Source organism: Stegostoma tigrinum, chromosome 45 (assembly GCF_030684315.1).
Source record: "Stegostoma tigrinum isolate sSteTig4 chromosome 45, sSteTig4.hap1, whole genome shotgun sequence".
Classification (NCBI taxonomy): Eukaryota; Metazoa; Chordata; class Chondrichthyes; order Orectolobiformes; family Stegostomatidae; genus Stegostoma; species Stegostoma tigrinum.
In genome coordinates, this window is record NC_081398.1 from 7,770,646 (window position 1) to 7,788,240 (window position 17,595).

Sequence of the window (17,595 nt, forward strand, 5' to 3'; positions counted from 1 at the left end):
TCCATCTCCCAGGTTCATTTGCTAAGGTGCCTATATTCACTTTGACCTTCCTCTTCATATTGTTCAGGAAGTTCTTCTTGTCAGTTTTCATATTTCTTGCTTGTTTTCCATGCAGTTTATTTTCTGGGCCTTTACTCTCTTTTTAGTCCACTATTGCTTGATTTGGGAGTTATCCAAGCGTTCAGGGCTACCTCTGACTTAGACCATTTGGCCTCACAAGTCCACACCAACCCTTAGAACAGCATCTCGCCCCTGTAACCCTGCATTTCCCGTGGCTAATGCACCTAACCTACACATCCCTGGGCACTCTGGGCAATTTAGAATGGCCAACCACCTAACCTGCACATCTTTGGGCTGTGAGAGAAACTGGAGCACCCGGAGGAAACCCACGCGTGGTGAATGTGCAAATTCCACGCAGACAGTTTCCAAAAGCTGGAACTGAACTCGGGTCCCCTGGTGCTGTGAGGCTGCAGTGCTAACCACTGAGCCACCACACTACGTCTTTCCACACTATTTCTTTCAACTTTGTACTCTTAGAACAAGCTGGATGCCAGGAACATCTCTTCACCAGAATTTGGTTGAAATTCTGAACGAAGGTTGAAAGGGTTAAGAAGAAGTCTGGATAAATGTAACAGTGAGTTGGATTCTGCAATAACCAAGCTCTGAGTGAGCGAAAGAGAGAAAATTCTAGATGTAAGATTTATCTGTTAAAATATTGGGGCCAGGAGAGTTCTGATCCAAGATGGCTGTGCTGAAGATCTATACTCTTATATTGAACTGTAAATCCAGACTGTGGGACAGTAGGAGGTCGTCTGAAGGAACAGGTTTGGCAAAGTTATAGGTAATTAGTTCTATCCTCAATGCAGAAAATAATCAAGATGGTATCTGTAAGAGGTGCCTGAACTATAGTGCTACTTTAACCACCAAAGGCAAGTTGCCAATATTTTGGGGCTGTGGTAGGAGGGGTCAGGAAAGAGGGTCATGGTCATGATTTTTATACATCTCTCTGAGACCTTAGGAACTCTAACATCTTGGCTGAAAGATGGACCTCCAGCAGTGAAGCAATCCCTCAGTGCTGCACTGGAACAGTCAGCCAGGACTGAATACGAATTGCATTATATTGCTTGTTATAGTTACCATAATTATTGCATTAGTTACACATTGAGTAAGTTCAAGACAAAATTTGATGAATTCGTAGTTACTAATGATATCAAGGGAGATGGGGATAATGCAGGAAAGTGGTGACAAAATAGATGATCGGCCATGATTTAGAATCACAGAGCAGACTTGAGGGGCTGAATGGCCTGTTTTTGCACCTACATTTCTATGAAAGGTGTTCTCTAATCTCTTGATTGAAGTCCGAACCCACAACACTGCTTCCCACAGCGACCACACTTCACAAGGAAGCCACTTATTGTTGAATGCTTCCAAAAGTCCTGAGGGCTGAGGAAGTTTGTGCTCTACAGTCAATCAATGCTGCGAGGGATGGAAATGTTAGGATGAGGAAGCAGTAATTTAATGGCTGCGAGATTTGTGGAGGATAGCAGTGTGAACTAGTCCATGCATCATGGAAACACCACAGCAGTTAGTAACTTTGGCACCTGTTGTCAAAGGGAATAAGAGAACATGGCTATTTGGGACTCTAAGCAGTGGCAACAAAACAAATGCAATGATATAAAACATATTGAAACATCACCACCAATGGGAACAGTGTGTGCCAATAAGACACACTGCAGCAAACCAGCTAAAGATGCAGCGATTAAAGTAGGGGTCCTGAAAAAGGTTGGACTTCAGAAAGGTGTGGTACTGGATGAGATTGCAAAGAGGGGATGAGGCCATGAAACAAACAGGGATGAGAGTCGCTTGACAAGAAGTCAATGGAGGTCAGTCAGAACATGGGTGAATGGGACTTGGTGCAATTCACGATATAGAAAGTGGCGATTTGAAGCAATTCCCGTGTGAGGAAGGGGCTGAAGGAATTCACTGAGACTAATAACCTAATTTCCTGTTTCAGAATTCCCTCATTATTTCCCACATCACTGTCACAGTGAAAGTCACTGAGGCAGATTATAACTCCCAATTTTCGCCAAAAGAAAGTGCAAAATTAAATGTGCCCAGTCACCTGCCAACGCATAACCTGAAGGAGTAATTTTGATGTGAATTCCTTCTGAAATGATTCCTTCCGGAAAGATCTTGGCCATAATCTCCCCATACAGACGCCCAAGTCCTGCACCTGTGAAGAGTGAGAGTTTTAGAATTTTAATAGAAATCTGACCATTCGAACACTCCCAGGACAGGGACAGCACGGGGTTAGATACAGAGTAAAGCTCTCTCTGCACTGCCCCCAATCAAACACTCCCAGGACAGGGACAGCATGGGGTTAGATACAGAGTAAACCTCTCTCTACACTACCCTCCATCAAACACTCTCTGAAAAGGTACATTATTGGATTTGATACAAAGTAAAGCTCACTTTACACCATCCCCCACCAAATAATGCCAGGATAGGGACAACATAGGGTTAGATACAGAGGAAAGTTCAATCTCCCAGTGGACATATCAGCCTGGGTGTTGCATGGGTTAGATACACAGTACAGTCCTGTCAATATTCTCATAAAGCTGTAGAAAACTTATCATTTACATCGACACAGTGACAGTATGCAGAAAGTGCAGATCCTCACTGAAACAGCTCACGTGGGGAAACTATTGAAATAACGATCTGCAGTTACACACAGTGGTACAGGGGTTTTTTTTAAATAAATGTTCGATTTTGGAGTGCTTACCATAAACAAAAACTGGTAGAAAGTAACCGGCAGGAACAACCATGGTCGTGGCCAACAGCAGCATGAAGAACTAAGAAAAAGTAAAAGAAATATTAAGAACACAAAACCTTACCTTCCTCAGGAGGTGTCAACCCTGGCTCCCTCACTTCCAACAGAGTGGCCTCAGGTATCACTTCCAGATACATGCTACATCATCTCGGCTGATGCACTCCACTGAGTTAGTGCTGCATCATCAGTGATGCCTTTTGTTTTTGGGTGAGACCTTATCCATGCCCTTTCAGGCAGATGTAAAACAGCACGTAGAAATGCTACGGGAGCAGGTGTACTTTGCTAAGATCATGACTGATCTGGTTGCAGCCTCAACTTCCTGCTCCTCTCTGAAAATTCACACCCTTACCTATCAGAGATCTAACCAGCTTAGCTGGGGCTGCATGGTGGCTCAATGGTTAGCACTGCTGCCTCACAATGCCATAGACCCAAGTTCAATTCCAGCCTTCAGTAACTGTGTGGAGTTTGCACATTCTCCCTGTCTTTGCATGGATTTTCTCCATGTACTCCAGTTTCCTCCCACAGTCCAAACTGTGCAGCTAGGTGGATTGGCCGGGTTAAATTTCCCAAAAATGTGCAGGCTGGGTGAGGTAGCCATGGGAAATGCAGGGTTATTGGGGTGGGATGTTCTTCAGAGGGTCTGTGTGGGCTGAGTGGCCTATAGGGATTCTACGTTATTCAAAAATTCCAGCTTCTGCTGACTTTTGGGGAGACAATTCTGCAGATGAAAGATATTCCTGGTATCCAGCATCTTATATGTTTCAATAAGATCAGCTCTCATTCTTCTAAACTTCCACGGGTAAAGACCCAAACTGTTCAACCTTTCTCCATCAGAGAGGGTCCGCATCTCAGGATTGAGTCAAGCCTCTCAGAACACTCTGGCTAACATTTATCCCTCAGACAACAATAGCATTGGAAATTATGCTGGATTTTATGCTAATTTGGAATATAGGGGCTGTATGTTTTGTAGAATCAGGTCATCTCTTGGGACTTTTACAAATAGTGGGTAGGACCCAGATCCGAATGTCATTTAGCCATCGGATGAAAGATGTATTATATAAAACACATAGGTGGGAAATCTGAACTCAGAAGGGCCATTTAGTGCTGAATTCAAAGTGCATCCATTTTTGCTCCTCCAAGCCAGTAACCCACAGTGTGGGATCATGAGCAGTAATAAACACTAGTGATGGATAAATAAGGTCTGTTTAAGTTTTACACTCTAACAATTATTAAATTCCCAGCCCTGTAAATACTGAAAAAGTGGCTGAAGCTGTAAGTTTATATTACCTGCTAAACTCCTTTGATTGGTGAATCATCTGGCATTTAGAAAAGAAATTCTATCTCCTGCAGTTTCAATTGAGTCATTTTTGATATTTTTCACGGGCTTATAGTTGACATCATTGTGAATGTTTTCCAGGATTTCAAAAAGCCACTTGCTCAGCTTTGTGAGGACGTGTGGGGTTGATATTATTTTGATTGTTTATTTAAAGTGGCTATTAAAGGATTATCTGCCCCTGATGTGGTTACTGAACAGAATTTTGTTTTTATAACTCATTGAATATTTCATTAAAAACCTTTAAATGGGTTTTGTGAATGGGACATTCTTTTCAGTGTCAAACACATGTGAGAACTAGTTGCCTTAAACGTAGAACATAGAAGATCATAAGTACAGCTCAGGACAGGCCCTTCAGCCCAAGTTTTTGTGCCAACCTATTATTTTACTCTAAGATCAAGCTACACTGCATACCTTTTGTTTTACTATCATCCATGTGCCTATCCAAAAGTCACTTAAATGTCCCTATTGTATGTGACTCCACTACCACTGCCAGCAGCGCATTTCACACACCTACCATTCTTTGTGTAAAGATCCTCCCTCTGACATCTCCCCTATACCTTCCTCCAATCGCCTTAAAATTATGCCCCCTAGTAAGATGTTAGAAATTTATTTTTTTCATCTCCATGTGGCTCCTGCAGTTCATCTATTGCAAATATTCCATGAATGGCTGTGAAATTGGCAAAGGGAATAGAGTTGGTATGGAGGCAGAAATATGGGTATGAAGTAGTAGCATTGCAGTATGAAGAGAAGCAGGCATGAAGGGTGGCATGGGGAATGGGTGAGTGCCCAAGAACTGTCAGTGGTTCTCAGGAAAAAAAGCATTGGCTACCATCTCAGGCCATCATTTATTGCCCATGGTGATGGTGTGCTACCATCTTGAACCACTGCAGTCCATATGGTGGCAGATGTACCCACAATGCTGTTAGAGGCTGGGTTCGAGGATTTTGACCCAGCGACACTGATGGAACATTAATATATTTCCAAGTCAAGATGGTGAGCAGCTTGGAGGGGTCTCATAGGGCTGGTGTTCCTATGTGTCATTTTCCCTTAGCCCTCTGGGTGACAGAGGGCACAGGTTTGGAAGGTGCTGCCCAAAGTAATCCTGGTGAGTTGTTGCAGTGCATATTGTAGATAATACATACTGCTGTCACTGTGTGTCAGAGGGTCATAGAGATATAGAGTCATGCAGCATGGAAGCAGACCTTTCAGTACAACTTGTCCATGCTAACCATGTTCCCAAACTAAAATAGTCCCACGTGCCTGTTTTTGGTCCATATCCCTCCAAACTATTCCTATTCACGTACCTATTCAAATGTCTTCTAAACATTGTAACTGTGTCAGTGGTAAAGGCAGTGAATGTTCAAAATAGCGGATGGGGTGCCCAAACTAGTGGCTACTTTGACGAATCATGTTGAAATTCTTGTGCGTTGTTGGAGTTGCTCCCATTCAGGCAAGTGTGGGGTATCCCATCACACACCTGACTGATACCTTGTAAATGGTGGAATTCCTATGTGAGACAGGAGGTGAATTACTCAGCACAGGAATCCCAGCTTCTGATCTGCTCTTGTAGCTGCAAGATGTACACAGTTTCGGTTTTTGGTCAATTAAATAATGTACTTGTATTGCCCTATACAGTGAAGGTTCTCTAGATTGGTTCCTGGGATCAGGGAGAGTTGTCCGGTATTGGGAGGCTGAATAAAAGGATTTGATGGTGTCTGGAGCTCAAGAGTAAGAGGTGTTCTGATCTATTTTTCCTTTATTCTTTCACAGGATGAGGATGTCACTGGCCAGGCAGCATTTATGACCCATCCCTAATTGCCCAGAAGGCAGTTAAGAGTCAACCACATTGCAGTGGGTCTGGAGTCACATGTAGGCCAGAACCAGGTAAGGATGGCAGACTCCTTCCCTAAAGGACACTAGTGAACCAGATGGGTTTTTCCCAACAACCAACAATGGATTTGTGATCATCATTAGGTTTTTAATTCCAGATATTTTATTGAATTCAAATTACACCATCTGTAGTGGCAGGATTCGAACCTGGGTCTCCAGATCATTACCTGGGTCTCTGGGTTAACACACATAAAAACAGAAGTTGCTGGAAAAGCTCAGCAGATCTGGCAGCATCTGTGGAGAAAAATCATAGTTAATGTTTAGGGTCCAGTGACCCTTCCTCAGAACCTCAGTTCTTTTGGTTTTCTCTGGATTAACAATCCAGTGATAATACCACTAGGCCATCACCTCCCCGATTGAAATATTCCAACAGGGGTGACAGAAACTGTGCAAAATAGAACACAGGGATGCAATCTGAGGATAATGGGTTGATCATTCAAAATAGAGATGAGGAGAAATTTCTTTACTTAGAAGATTATAAATTATTGGAATTGTCTACACCAGAGGATTGTAGAAGCTCCATCATTGAAAATGTGTATGTCTGAGATGGACAGGTGTCTAAGGGGATCTTGGGATATGGGGAGCAAATGGGAAGTCATAGTTGAGACAGAAGATCAGTCATGATCACATTGATTGGGGGAATCATATCAATTGGGTTCAATGGGACGAATGGTCTACATCTGTTCTAATATCTTGTGTTCCTGTATAGACCAGACCATTCCTCACACTAAAGCAACTTCAAAGCTCATTCCTTCCAAACTGCACTTTTTGTCACTGGAACAGAAATTGTTTATTTACCTTAAGGATGATAAAGAACGTTAACATTTCCAGAGACGAAAGTCTCATGTGGGTCCACTGAAGCCAGTTGGCGTTGTAGGTTGGGGCAGGAGGCTGCCTGGTATTGTTCTGCAACATCTGCTCATCAGACCCCCAGGTACGGTTGTCAAAGAATGTTTCCAAATGTTCCTTCATGGACAGCTGTGAGCAAAGGACTTGTGCTTAAAATAGAGAGATTATGTCAGCTTTGATCGCTAAATGTGCATCTATCCACACTAAGGTACAGATCAGCTGGCGGGTATCCTTCCAATCATTTTTAATTCTGACATGCCCCCTACAATGCAAAGTACCTCTGTAAACTTGCCAGGTTGCCATCACAACTCACCAACCCACTCACTGGAGGCGTTGTTGCACCACCACTGACCAGAGAGTGTAAACACAGCATCATAGGATGGCATGGTGGCTCAGTGGTTGGCACTGCTGCCTCATGGCACCAGGGACCTGCACAGTCTCCCTGTGTCTGCATGGGTTTCCTCTGGGTGCTGTGTTTTCCTCCCACAGTCCAAAGATGTGCAGGCTATTTGGATTGGTCATGTTGAATTACCCATAGCGACCAGGGATGTGCAGGCTAGGTGGGAAATACAGGGTTACAGGGATTGGGGTGGGATGCTGTTTGGAGTGTCAGTGTAGACTCGATGAGACGAATGGCCTGCTTCCACACTGTAGTGATTCAATGATAAGCTTTCCCATTGTAAAGGGAGACATAGAAATTTGTAATGGGAACACAGGAATCCTGATAATGGAATAAGAAACAGATTATGCATGCCCACACTTGTCCAATTACGCGCCACTCTTTCAGTCCTCTTTACCCGGAGTCTGGGATGCTTTCCCCAGTCTGTCTCCCACTCCACTGAAATTTCACAAGAAGGAAATTCCAGCAAATTGATGAGAACAGTGGCAAGGAAATTTCAACCCGTAATTCCCCACATACAGTGTAACAGCAGTTTTACAAATCTGTTGCTAAAAGTTTGATTAAAATAATCACATTGCAGTATCAAAAGTGCACGTAATTGAAAAGCTAAACAAATTTAACAAAGGAAGAAGCTGTGTGATTCCCTGTTGATTATATATATCTTGGAGTTACACTGCGATAACACCAGTTTCTATGCGTGGCTGCATTCGTATGATTTTAAGGCCATTTAGGCTCCTCTTGTGTGCCCAGGAATTGTTAGTGGTTGGCTCTAATCCTGGAGGCTGTACCGGGTTTCTGACACCAGCTAATCTGCTTCTCCCCACCTCAAGTTCTAAAACGCCATCAACTAATAAAACCATCCAGAAAAATACTGAGAACAGCACACAATTTATTTTAATGAACTGCTCCTGAAACTCTTGCCCAGGCTTGCTCAAGAAGGTTAGAGTTTAATTTCTGATTATGGCAGAGCAATCAGAGATGGTGTATGATCCTGTGTGTGACTGTCATCAGTGAGGTGTGAGGATCGACAGAAAATTGGTCTTGGGGCAGATTTGGATGTAAACCTGCACTGAGTCATTATAGCGCCTGGTTTCGGACGCAACTAATGCTTTCAAATGTCACTGAATTTTCACACTAAAATCTAACAGCATTGAATATAACAGTTGGCAAGTTAAGTTACAGCTGTACAAAACTTTACGTAGACCACATTTGGAATTGCATGCAGTTCTGGTTGCCACGCTACCAGAAGGACATGGATGCTTTGGAGAAGGTGCAGAGAAAGATTCCCAGGATGTTGCCTGGGTCTGGAGGGTTTTAGTTGTGAGGAGAGGTTGGATAAACTTGGATTATTTTCGCTGGAAAGACATATGCTGAGGGGCTGAGATGGGGTGGATAGTCAGAGGCTTCTTCCCAGAGTGGAAAGGTCAACCACAACAGGGCATACAAGGTGAGAGGGGGAAAGTTTGGGGGAGAAATGCAGGGATAATTTTTCACACAGAGGGTGGTGTGTGTGTGGAACGCACTGCTGGTGGAAACTGCCACATCAGCCATGTTTAAGGCCTTTCTTGATAGATACATGAAGGAGAGGCAAACAGAGGAATAGAAACTGTGCATGGGCAATAAGCAGTAGGTCTACTGTATTATGTTGGAGAAGTATTCACTGCTTACCCTTGAACCAATGTACTGGCCCACTCCATGGGGAAAGGTTACACTTGCCAATACAAGAGCCACAAGTCCAGCGAATAGAATCTTACTGCAGAAACAAAAATACTGTCTTCTTTTGCAATTTAAGACATTAAGTGAATGCAACAAAGATTCACCAAACTAATTCCTGGGCAGGATTTTCCTCCAAGGAGCAATTGAGGAGGTTGAGCCTCTGCAGTATGGAAGAATGAGGGGTGATTGCAATCAAACTTACAAAGTTCTTAGGGGTTTAACATGATAGATGTTTGCCACTGGTTGGTGGGGGTCTAGAACTAGGGCCGCAGTCTCAGAATCAGGAGCAGGCAATTTTGGAGTAGGATGAAGAGGAATGTTTTTCCTAGACTGGATAGGCTGGGACTTCTTTCACTGGAGTGTAGGAGCTTGTGAGGTGGTGTTATAGAGGTTTATAAAATCATGAGGGTCATGGAAGGACAAGGGTCTTCTGGGGATGTTCAAAACAAGGAGGTATTTTTTAAGGTGAGAGGAGAAAGATTTAAAAAATGCATGAGAGACAACGTTTTACAGACAGAGTGATTCATGTGTGGTATGAACTGCCAGAAAAAATGGTGAATGTGGGTACAGTTACAATATTTAAAAGACATTTGGATAAGTTCATAAATAGCAAAGCTTTGGAAGGATATGGGCCAAGCACAGGCAGGTGGGACTATTTTAGTTTGGAAACATAGTCAGCATGGACTGGTTTGACCAAAGGGTCTGTTTCTCTGCTGTATGACCCTATGAATCAGACAGTGGTGAATCTTTGGAACTCTTTACTCCAGAGAGATGTGAATGGTACAGTTATTGAGAAGTTCAAGACTGAGATTGATAGATATTTATATATGAAAAGACCATAAGATATAGGAGCTGTATTAAGCAATTCAACCCATCAAGTCTGCTCCGCCATGCGATCATGGCTGATATGTTTCTAAACCCCACTCCTGCCTTCTCTCCATAGATCTTGATTCCCTTACTAATCAAAAACTTATCAAACCTGAAAGCATCAAGGGATATGGGATAAAACAGTGTTAAAGTAGAAAATCTGACATAATCTCATTGAATGGCAGAGTTGGCTTGTTGGAGCTGAATAGCCTTCTCTTCCTACTATTTCTCATGTTTTAATTCAGCCCTCCAAGCCCACTCCACCATTCAATATGATCGGGTCTGGACTTCTATCTCAACTCCGCCTTCTCATCTGTGCTCCGCATCCTCTGATTACCTTGGCGTCCAACGTCTATCAATTTCACCCTTGAATCAACAAGCTCTCTGAGATAAGGAATCCCAAGAATTTGCAATCCTCCAACTGAGCCTACTTTGGGAAGGATGTGGGTGCAGTTGAGAGGGTGCAGGGTAGATTTACCAGAGGATTCAGGACTTTTAACTACAGGTTGTAAAAGGCACAGTCGTTTGCTTGGGGTGAAGGAGCAATTCAATTGAAGATTATGATGGGTTTAGATCAGGTGGAAAAGGTTTTCCCATTGGTTGATAGTTGAAGGACATGGGTGGGCCTGGATTTAAGCTTTCACATAACAGATACACATGCTTTTATGTATAAAGTAGGAATGAGCTGGAATTCGCTAGCCTTAAGCGGTGTGGAAGTGGAGATATTGAACGATTTCATTGCGTCCAGTTCTGGTCTCCCTATTATAGGAAAGATGTGGATGCTTTGGAGAGGGTTCAGAGGAGGTTTACCAGGATGGTGCCTGGCTTATCTTATGAAGAGAGGTTGACTGAGCTCGGACTCTTTTCATTGGAGAAAAGGAGGAGGAGAGGGGACCTAATTGAGGTATACAAGATAATGAGAGGCATAGATAGAGTTGATAGCCAGAGACTATTTCCCAGGGCAGAAAAGGCAAACACGAGGGGTCATAGTTTTAAGCTGGTTGGACGAAAGTATAGAGGGGATGTCAGAGGCGGGTTCTTTACACAGAGTTGTGAGAGCATGGAATGCATTGCCAGCAGCAGTTGTGGAAGCAAGGTCATTGGGGACATTTAAGAGACTGCTGGACATGCATATGGTCACAGAAATTTGAGGGTGCATACATGAGGATCAATGGTCGGCACAACATCGTGGGCTGAAGGGCCTGTTCTGTGCTGTACTGTTCTATGTTCTATGAAACTGGATGACCATTTGAGGAGATAAATGAACAGGGTTAGAGGAATGGTGCTAATGACTGGTCTGGTTCTACAGAGAGCCAAGTGTGAAATCAACACAGGGTCTTGACATTCCTTGGGTTACCTACTTGTCGGCCATGAACCTGGAGATCTTTTTGTGGTTGGTCATAAATATGGTGAGGTTCCGGTGGCAAAACAGGTAGACACAGCACAGGCATCCACAGATGACCCTATAGGAAATGTTCAGTTTAGCAGGTAATTCACAGCATGGATATTTCAGCTTTGTTTTATCTGCAGCAATTTTCTCACCAAAATTCCATCCCTGCACCCCATGGTAAAGAAAAAATGACAACTCCATATGCCGAGTTAATATCTCATTTTACACTTCACTCCTAGCCTTAGCGTCAGTTAACTGTTCAACTACAAGGGCATCAAAGTTGAGCCTGATCCAGTCGTGAATTCCACTTCGCTTTAGATATTCCTTGGGAATTATGATGCCCCCACACCGGTCCCCGGCAGTGATGCTAGAACCCCATCAGTCTTATCAGGTGGGGTGAGTGGCATAAAAACTCGTAGCATTATTCAGGGAAGAGGAAGGAGATGTGAGAGGAGATAATGGGAACTGCAGATGCTGGAGAATCCGAGAGAACAAAGTGTGGAGCTGGATGAACACAGCAGGCCAAGCAGCATCTTAGGAGCACAAAAGCTGACATTTCGGGCCTAGACCCTTCATCAGAGAGCCTCTCTGCGAAACATCAGTTTTGCTGCTGCCCCTGGTTTTTGGGCTGGTGGTCATCCCTTCAACCAACAGCAAACACACAGGCAATGTAGTAGTTTGCAGCGTGTGGAGTTTTGCTGTGCACAAATTGGCTGCCATGTCTGCTCAGGGTACCCATCCAAACTAATTCTTTACTGCACAGTGCTTTGGAAGTATGCTGAGCTTGTGAAAGCTGAGGTGCAAATGCAGACTCTTTCCTTACGGATTTCCCCATTGGCACAATGGGAAAGTGATGACCGAGTGGTATTATCACAGGACTGTTAATCCAGAGACCCAAATAATGTTCTGGGGACCCGGGTTTGAATCCCACCACGGCAGGTGGTGGAATTTGAATTCAACGAAGAATCTGTATTTAAGAATCTAATGATGACCATGAAGCCATTGTCGATTGTCAGAAAAACACATCTCGTTCACTAACGTCCTTTAGGGAAGGAAGCTGCCATCCTTACCTGGCCTGGAGTAAATGTGGGGTGGCACGGTAGCTCAGTGGTTGATGCTGCTGCCTCACAGCACCAGGGACCTGAGTTGAATTCTACTCTCAAATGACTGTCTGTGTGGAGTTTGCACGGTATCCCTGTGTCTGCTCTGGTTTCCTCTGGGTGCTCTGGTGTTCTCCCACAGTCCAAAGATGTGCAGGTTAGGTGGCTTGGCCATGCTAATTTGCCCATAGTGTCTAGAGATGTGCAGGGCTAGGAGAATTAGCCATGGGAAATACAGGGATAGGGTGGGTCTGGGTGGAATGCTCTTCAGATGATCAGTGTGAATCTCATGGGCCTGCTTCCACATTGTAGGGATTCTATCAGATCCCAGCAATGTGGTTGATCTTAATTGCACTCTGGGATAGGCAATAAATAGTGGCCTAGCCAGCAACGCCCTCATCCCATGAAAGAATTTTTAAAAATTCCCAAATCTGCACAGGAAGACAGAATATCTGTTTCTTTGGCTCATATTTGCCAGAACAGGTTGTCAGCCAATCTTTGTGCCTGCCATACACATCTTGGAAAGATTAATGGGTTGATAATTGAGCTGTTTGCCTGTGTTATGAATACACCTTCCTTGGCCATCAAGCCCTGGAGTGGGACTCGAATCTGCAGCCTCTGGCTCATAGGAAGGGGCGATCCCCCAATGGCACAAGACCACCCGCTTTCTCAATGAAGAGTGAAACTTTTTCAAACTTACCCAAGAATGGCAAAGGAAAGGAACTCTGGCAGGTCAAAGGGGAACTCCACCTTCCAGTTGGTAGTGAAAAGCACGGCCACCGTTTCTGAGGGAACAAGAAGGTTGAATTCCACTTAAAGTGTCTCACCAGTGTGTTTTTATAAGGAAAATTCAGGACAAGCGCTGGGCGTTACAAGTAATTCAGCTTCAAAGGTGACACTAATAAGCGTCCATTGCAGTCTGCACCACTGAGGCAGACTAGAGCAGCAAGCATCCGGGAAACCCCAACCCCAGACAAAGTTCCCTCAAAATCATACATGCTATCCTGAGGTGGAAATATATCACCGTTCTTTCACCTTCATGCAGTTAAAAATCCCACATCTGTCTCCCTCAGCAAAACGGCTGACTCTAAAATGATCCAGCAAGCCACTCAGTTCAAAGGCAACTAGAGATGGGCAACAAATGCTCTCCTTGTTAGACATGTGCACATGTCCCATGGAAGAATGGATTAGAATAAAACTGTATGTGTGCACCTACAACTCAAGGGCTCTGAGATTCAAGAAAACTGCCCCCCACCATCTTATCAAGGCCCTGTCCCCATGAATAAGGGGAAGTAAAGTCAGATTTAAAAATCTGTCCCCATCACTTGGGTGGCACAGTGGCTCAGTGTTTAGCACTGCTGCCTCACAGCACCAGGGTCCTGGGTTCAATTCCACCCTCAGGTGACTGTCCATGTGGAGTTTGCATGTTCTCCCTGTGTCTGTGTGGATTTCCTCTGGGTGTTCCAGTTTCCTCCCACAGTCCAAAGATATGCGGGTTAGGAAGTTTGGCCATGCTAAGTTGCCCTGTAGTGTCCAGTGAACTACAGGCTAGTTGGATTGGCCAATGGTAAATGCAGGATTATGGGGATGGGTGGGATGTTCTTTAGAGGATTTGTATGGACTAGATGATCCAAATGGCCTATTTCCAATATGTTTCCAACTGGGTCAGCAGGTTCCAAATGGCAATTAAATATGGAATTCTCGTAAAACAGCCAAATATTTTCAATTTTACACAGAGGTGGCAGTCTAGTGGGAAGCCTAGCAGACTAGGAATCTCCAGGCTCAGGCTAATGTTCTGGAGACATGGGTTTAAACCTCTCACTATTATCTGGAATATAAAATCCATCTCAGTAATGGTAACCATGCAACTATCATTGATGTTTGCAAATACCCATCTAATGTTCTTCAGGGAAGAGCATTTGCTGTTCTTAGCAGATTCGGCCTACACATGACTCCAGACCCACAGAGATGGGGTTGACTCAACTGCCCTTTGCAATGGCCAAGTGAGCCACCAAATTTGAGAGAAACTAGGGATGGGCAACAACTGCTGACCTTAGTGGTATTGTCCATTCATAGTGGGATTTTAGATGGCACACATGGTGTGAGTCTGAGAAAGAGGTCTTAAATAATCTCCGGGAATTACAAATTGATACACATTGCAGCAAGTGACATGTGAAAGAATGAAAAAATTGGAGTGCTATTTCCCCCCATTTTGTTTTGATTATGAAGAATTAGAGACAATTGTTTGGTGTTGTAGAATTTGAGTATTGGTGAAAAAGAACACATTTTAACAAAGCTTTTTGTCTTGCACAGATCAGGATAATTTGCAAGAGGACAGAGAAGAGTGCTGATTGGTTGGCTCATAAACCCTGATTGGTAGCGATGTTGCCCTGGACAAAGCATGACTGACAATTTACTGCCAAGCTGTGTTTAAATTTTAAAGCAGAAAGTTGCTTCTGTTTGGTTAAGGCATGCCCTGAGAAATGCACCCCGCAAATGGCTGCCATCCAATTTGTTGTGTTAAAACAAAGGTATTTGGCTCTCGGTCATCTTTAACTGGTACATTCTCCAAGGCAACATCTCTACCAGTTGGGGTTTACTGACCAACCAATCAGCCCTCATCTCTCATTCAGCATAAATGATACTCTTGCAAATTGTCCTGATAGTGCAAGGGGCAAAACTTTGACAAAATGTGTCTTTTGCAGCAACATTCAATTATTTAAAGATTGAAGATGAGTCGAGGGTATTTCCCCAGATGGGGTGAGTGGTCACTCCACAGGTATTTTTAACAAGATGGGCCAGGGTCTGAAGCAGGGACATTTCCACCCGGTACCACGTTTCTTCCGTTGTATCTGAAGCCTAGATATCCAGTAACTCCACAGCAGTACCATGTTCATTGTTTACCACTGCCAGCACCCGGAACATCAGAGCAGCACAGGTCGCAGCAAAGAATCCCCGCCAATAATTCCGTACGGCAAAGTGAGTGGCTGTCGTCTCCACGCTGAACAGGACTCCTGGGGCAGGGAGAGGAGAGGAAAAAAAGGTCCGTCACTGGAGCAATTGGAACAATTCAACAGCTAATGAAGGGACACAGTACACTTCTTAACAGAGGCATCTCTCTCTTACAGTGGCTGAGTATGGGGGGAATGTTTGATCCAGGACTTGGAGCTTTTCTACCCCCCCCCCCCCCCCAACCCCCCGAGGGTATTTCACGGTTTTGGCTGACCAGGAAACTCTCCCTTTCTCTTACTGCCTGTGAACTCCGAGGCAGCCAAATAAAAAATCCTTGTTTTCCTTCCTACAAGCTGGCATGGCCCAACAGACAGCCTTTTGACGCCTGAATGCTGCTGCAAAGCAAGGGTCAGTGAAAACACTCTCCAGCTTAAAACTCGCACAGCCTCCCTGTGGTCCCCCCAACACTCTGCTCAATGGCTAAAGCTCAAAGTCATGTCTGCATGCCCCCCACCTTATCAGATCTCCCCTCCACCCCCAATAACGTGAATTCTGGGGAATTAGAATGGGTCATGCTGGGAAAAGGTTTGGAGAACACTCCCCTTATCCCACACACGCTTATATAAACTCTTCCTCATCTGTACTCCTTGTGGTAACATTCTGTGGCAGGACGCATTTCTCCTGATTCCCAAATGGGGACTATCTTATCCTAACGGTCTCTAGTTCTGCTTTTCAGGCTCAAAAGGAAACTCTGTTTCTAGATCCACTCTATCAAAATCTTTCATCATTTGCATGCTCAGTATGAGGTCAGCCCTCAGCTTTGTCATTCTAAAAGAAAAGAGACCCAGTCTGATCATCCTCTCCTGAGAAGATCTATGTATGATTCCAGACTCTGCTGCCTGCAATCACCTGCATAAATTTCATGCGTCTTTTGCAGACACTGTGTTGGTGTGAGGAAGTAACATTTATTGGCCATTATCCTACTTGCAGAAACATGGTGGAGCAGGGCATCACTAGAAGAGTCATGTTGGACTCAAAAGCTGAACTTGGTTTCTCTCCCTCTCTGTAGATGCAGTCAGAGTTTCTCCAGCATGTTCGTTTTTGGACTTCACCAGAACTTTCGCCCAACTTGTCCATGCTGGCCAGGTTTACAAAACTGAACACAGTGGCCCTAGTTCTAGGATCTTCTAGAGGACAAAACATCTCTTCCTCAGCTGCCCTATCAAGATGTTTGAGCATAAGAACGTAAGACATAGGAGCAGGAGTAGGTCATCTGACCCCTCAAGCCTGCTCCACCATTCAATAAGATCAGGGATGATCTTTTTCATAATTCACTTAACCCGCCCGCTCACCATAGCCCTTAATTCCTCTACTGCTCAAAAATCTGCCTCTGTCTCAAGGTAGACTCAACTGCTTCACTAGGCAGGGGATTCCACAGATACATAACCCTTTGGGTGAAGAAGTTCCTCCTCATCTGAGTCCTCTGCTTCCCTCTTATTTTGAGGCTATGCCCCCTAGTTCTACTTTCACCTGCCAGTGGAAACAGCCTCCCTGCTTCTATCTTATCTGTTCTAATTGGGTTGAACCAGGTCATCTCTTATTGTTCTAAATTCCAGCAGATATAGGCCTAGCCTGTACATCCTTTTGTCATAGGGCAATGGTTGGAAAGAATGGGAGGAATTGAGTCAGAAGGTCCTTACCTCCAACGGGTGCCACAAAGCAACAAGCGACACCCACCGCTGCGCCAGCGATCAGCATTTCATACTTGCGTCCTTTATTCTGCACAAAGGACAGGAAGAAAAGTCATGGGCCTCTTGCATGACTCAGAAACAAGGAACAGTCCATTCAGCTCCTCAGTTGCTGATCTACGACCTAATTCTTACTAGCTAATGTTTCTTAGTCTGGGGTTACCTCTTTGGTTCCTGCGAATTTGACCATGACCTTTCCCAGCAACGTGGCGAGGATGGTTGCCATGTGAACAAAGGGACCCTGCAAACAACAAGAAGCCAGTCAGTGTGAATACTGCCACTCGCCAATGATACGGTCAGGCTTTGTACTGCATGTAAAACACTCCTCCTAGTGTCCTTTAACAGGAGCAGGCTGTGGTGAGGTCGCTACAACATGGTTCTACGTGACTGGAGAACTCTCCACTATCTGCCAGCAGCTTATTGTTTGGATTCACAGACTGTTTGGCCAGATTATGACACACATCCTGTGTCCATCCAGTCCCACAGTATGGCATCTGGTCCAGAGATAGGAACACAA

At 44.4% G+C, this 17,595-nt stretch overlaps 1 protein-coding gene across 1 annotated transcript in view; it reads right to left on the minus strand.

The window, feature by feature from the left end:
• Positions 1 to 17,595, minus strand: part of LOC125448780 (chloride channel protein ClC-Kb-like) — a 67,098-nt gene that overhangs the window by 27,902 nt on the left and 21,601 nt on the right. Inside the window, exons 5-13 of the mRNA XM_048524311.2 lie at positions 17,242 to 17,319; positions 17,031 to 17,109; positions 15,267 to 15,392; positions 13,079 to 13,163; positions 11,250 to 11,351; positions 8,974 to 9,058; positions 6,855 to 7,034; positions 2,783 to 2,852; positions 2,123 to 2,233 (exon numbers count right to left, since the gene is read on the minus strand). Coding sequence (XP_048380268.1) covers positions 2,123 to 2,233; positions 2,783 to 2,852; positions 6,855 to 7,034; positions 8,974 to 9,058; positions 11,250 to 11,351; positions 13,079 to 13,163; positions 15,267 to 15,392; positions 17,031 to 17,109; positions 17,242 to 17,319 — 916 coding nt within the window. The remainder of the gene's footprint in view (positions 1 to 2,122; positions 2,234 to 2,782; positions 2,853 to 6,854; positions 7,035 to 8,973; positions 9,059 to 11,249; positions 11,352 to 13,078; positions 13,164 to 15,266; positions 15,393 to 17,030; positions 17,110 to 17,241; positions 17,320 to 17,595) is intronic.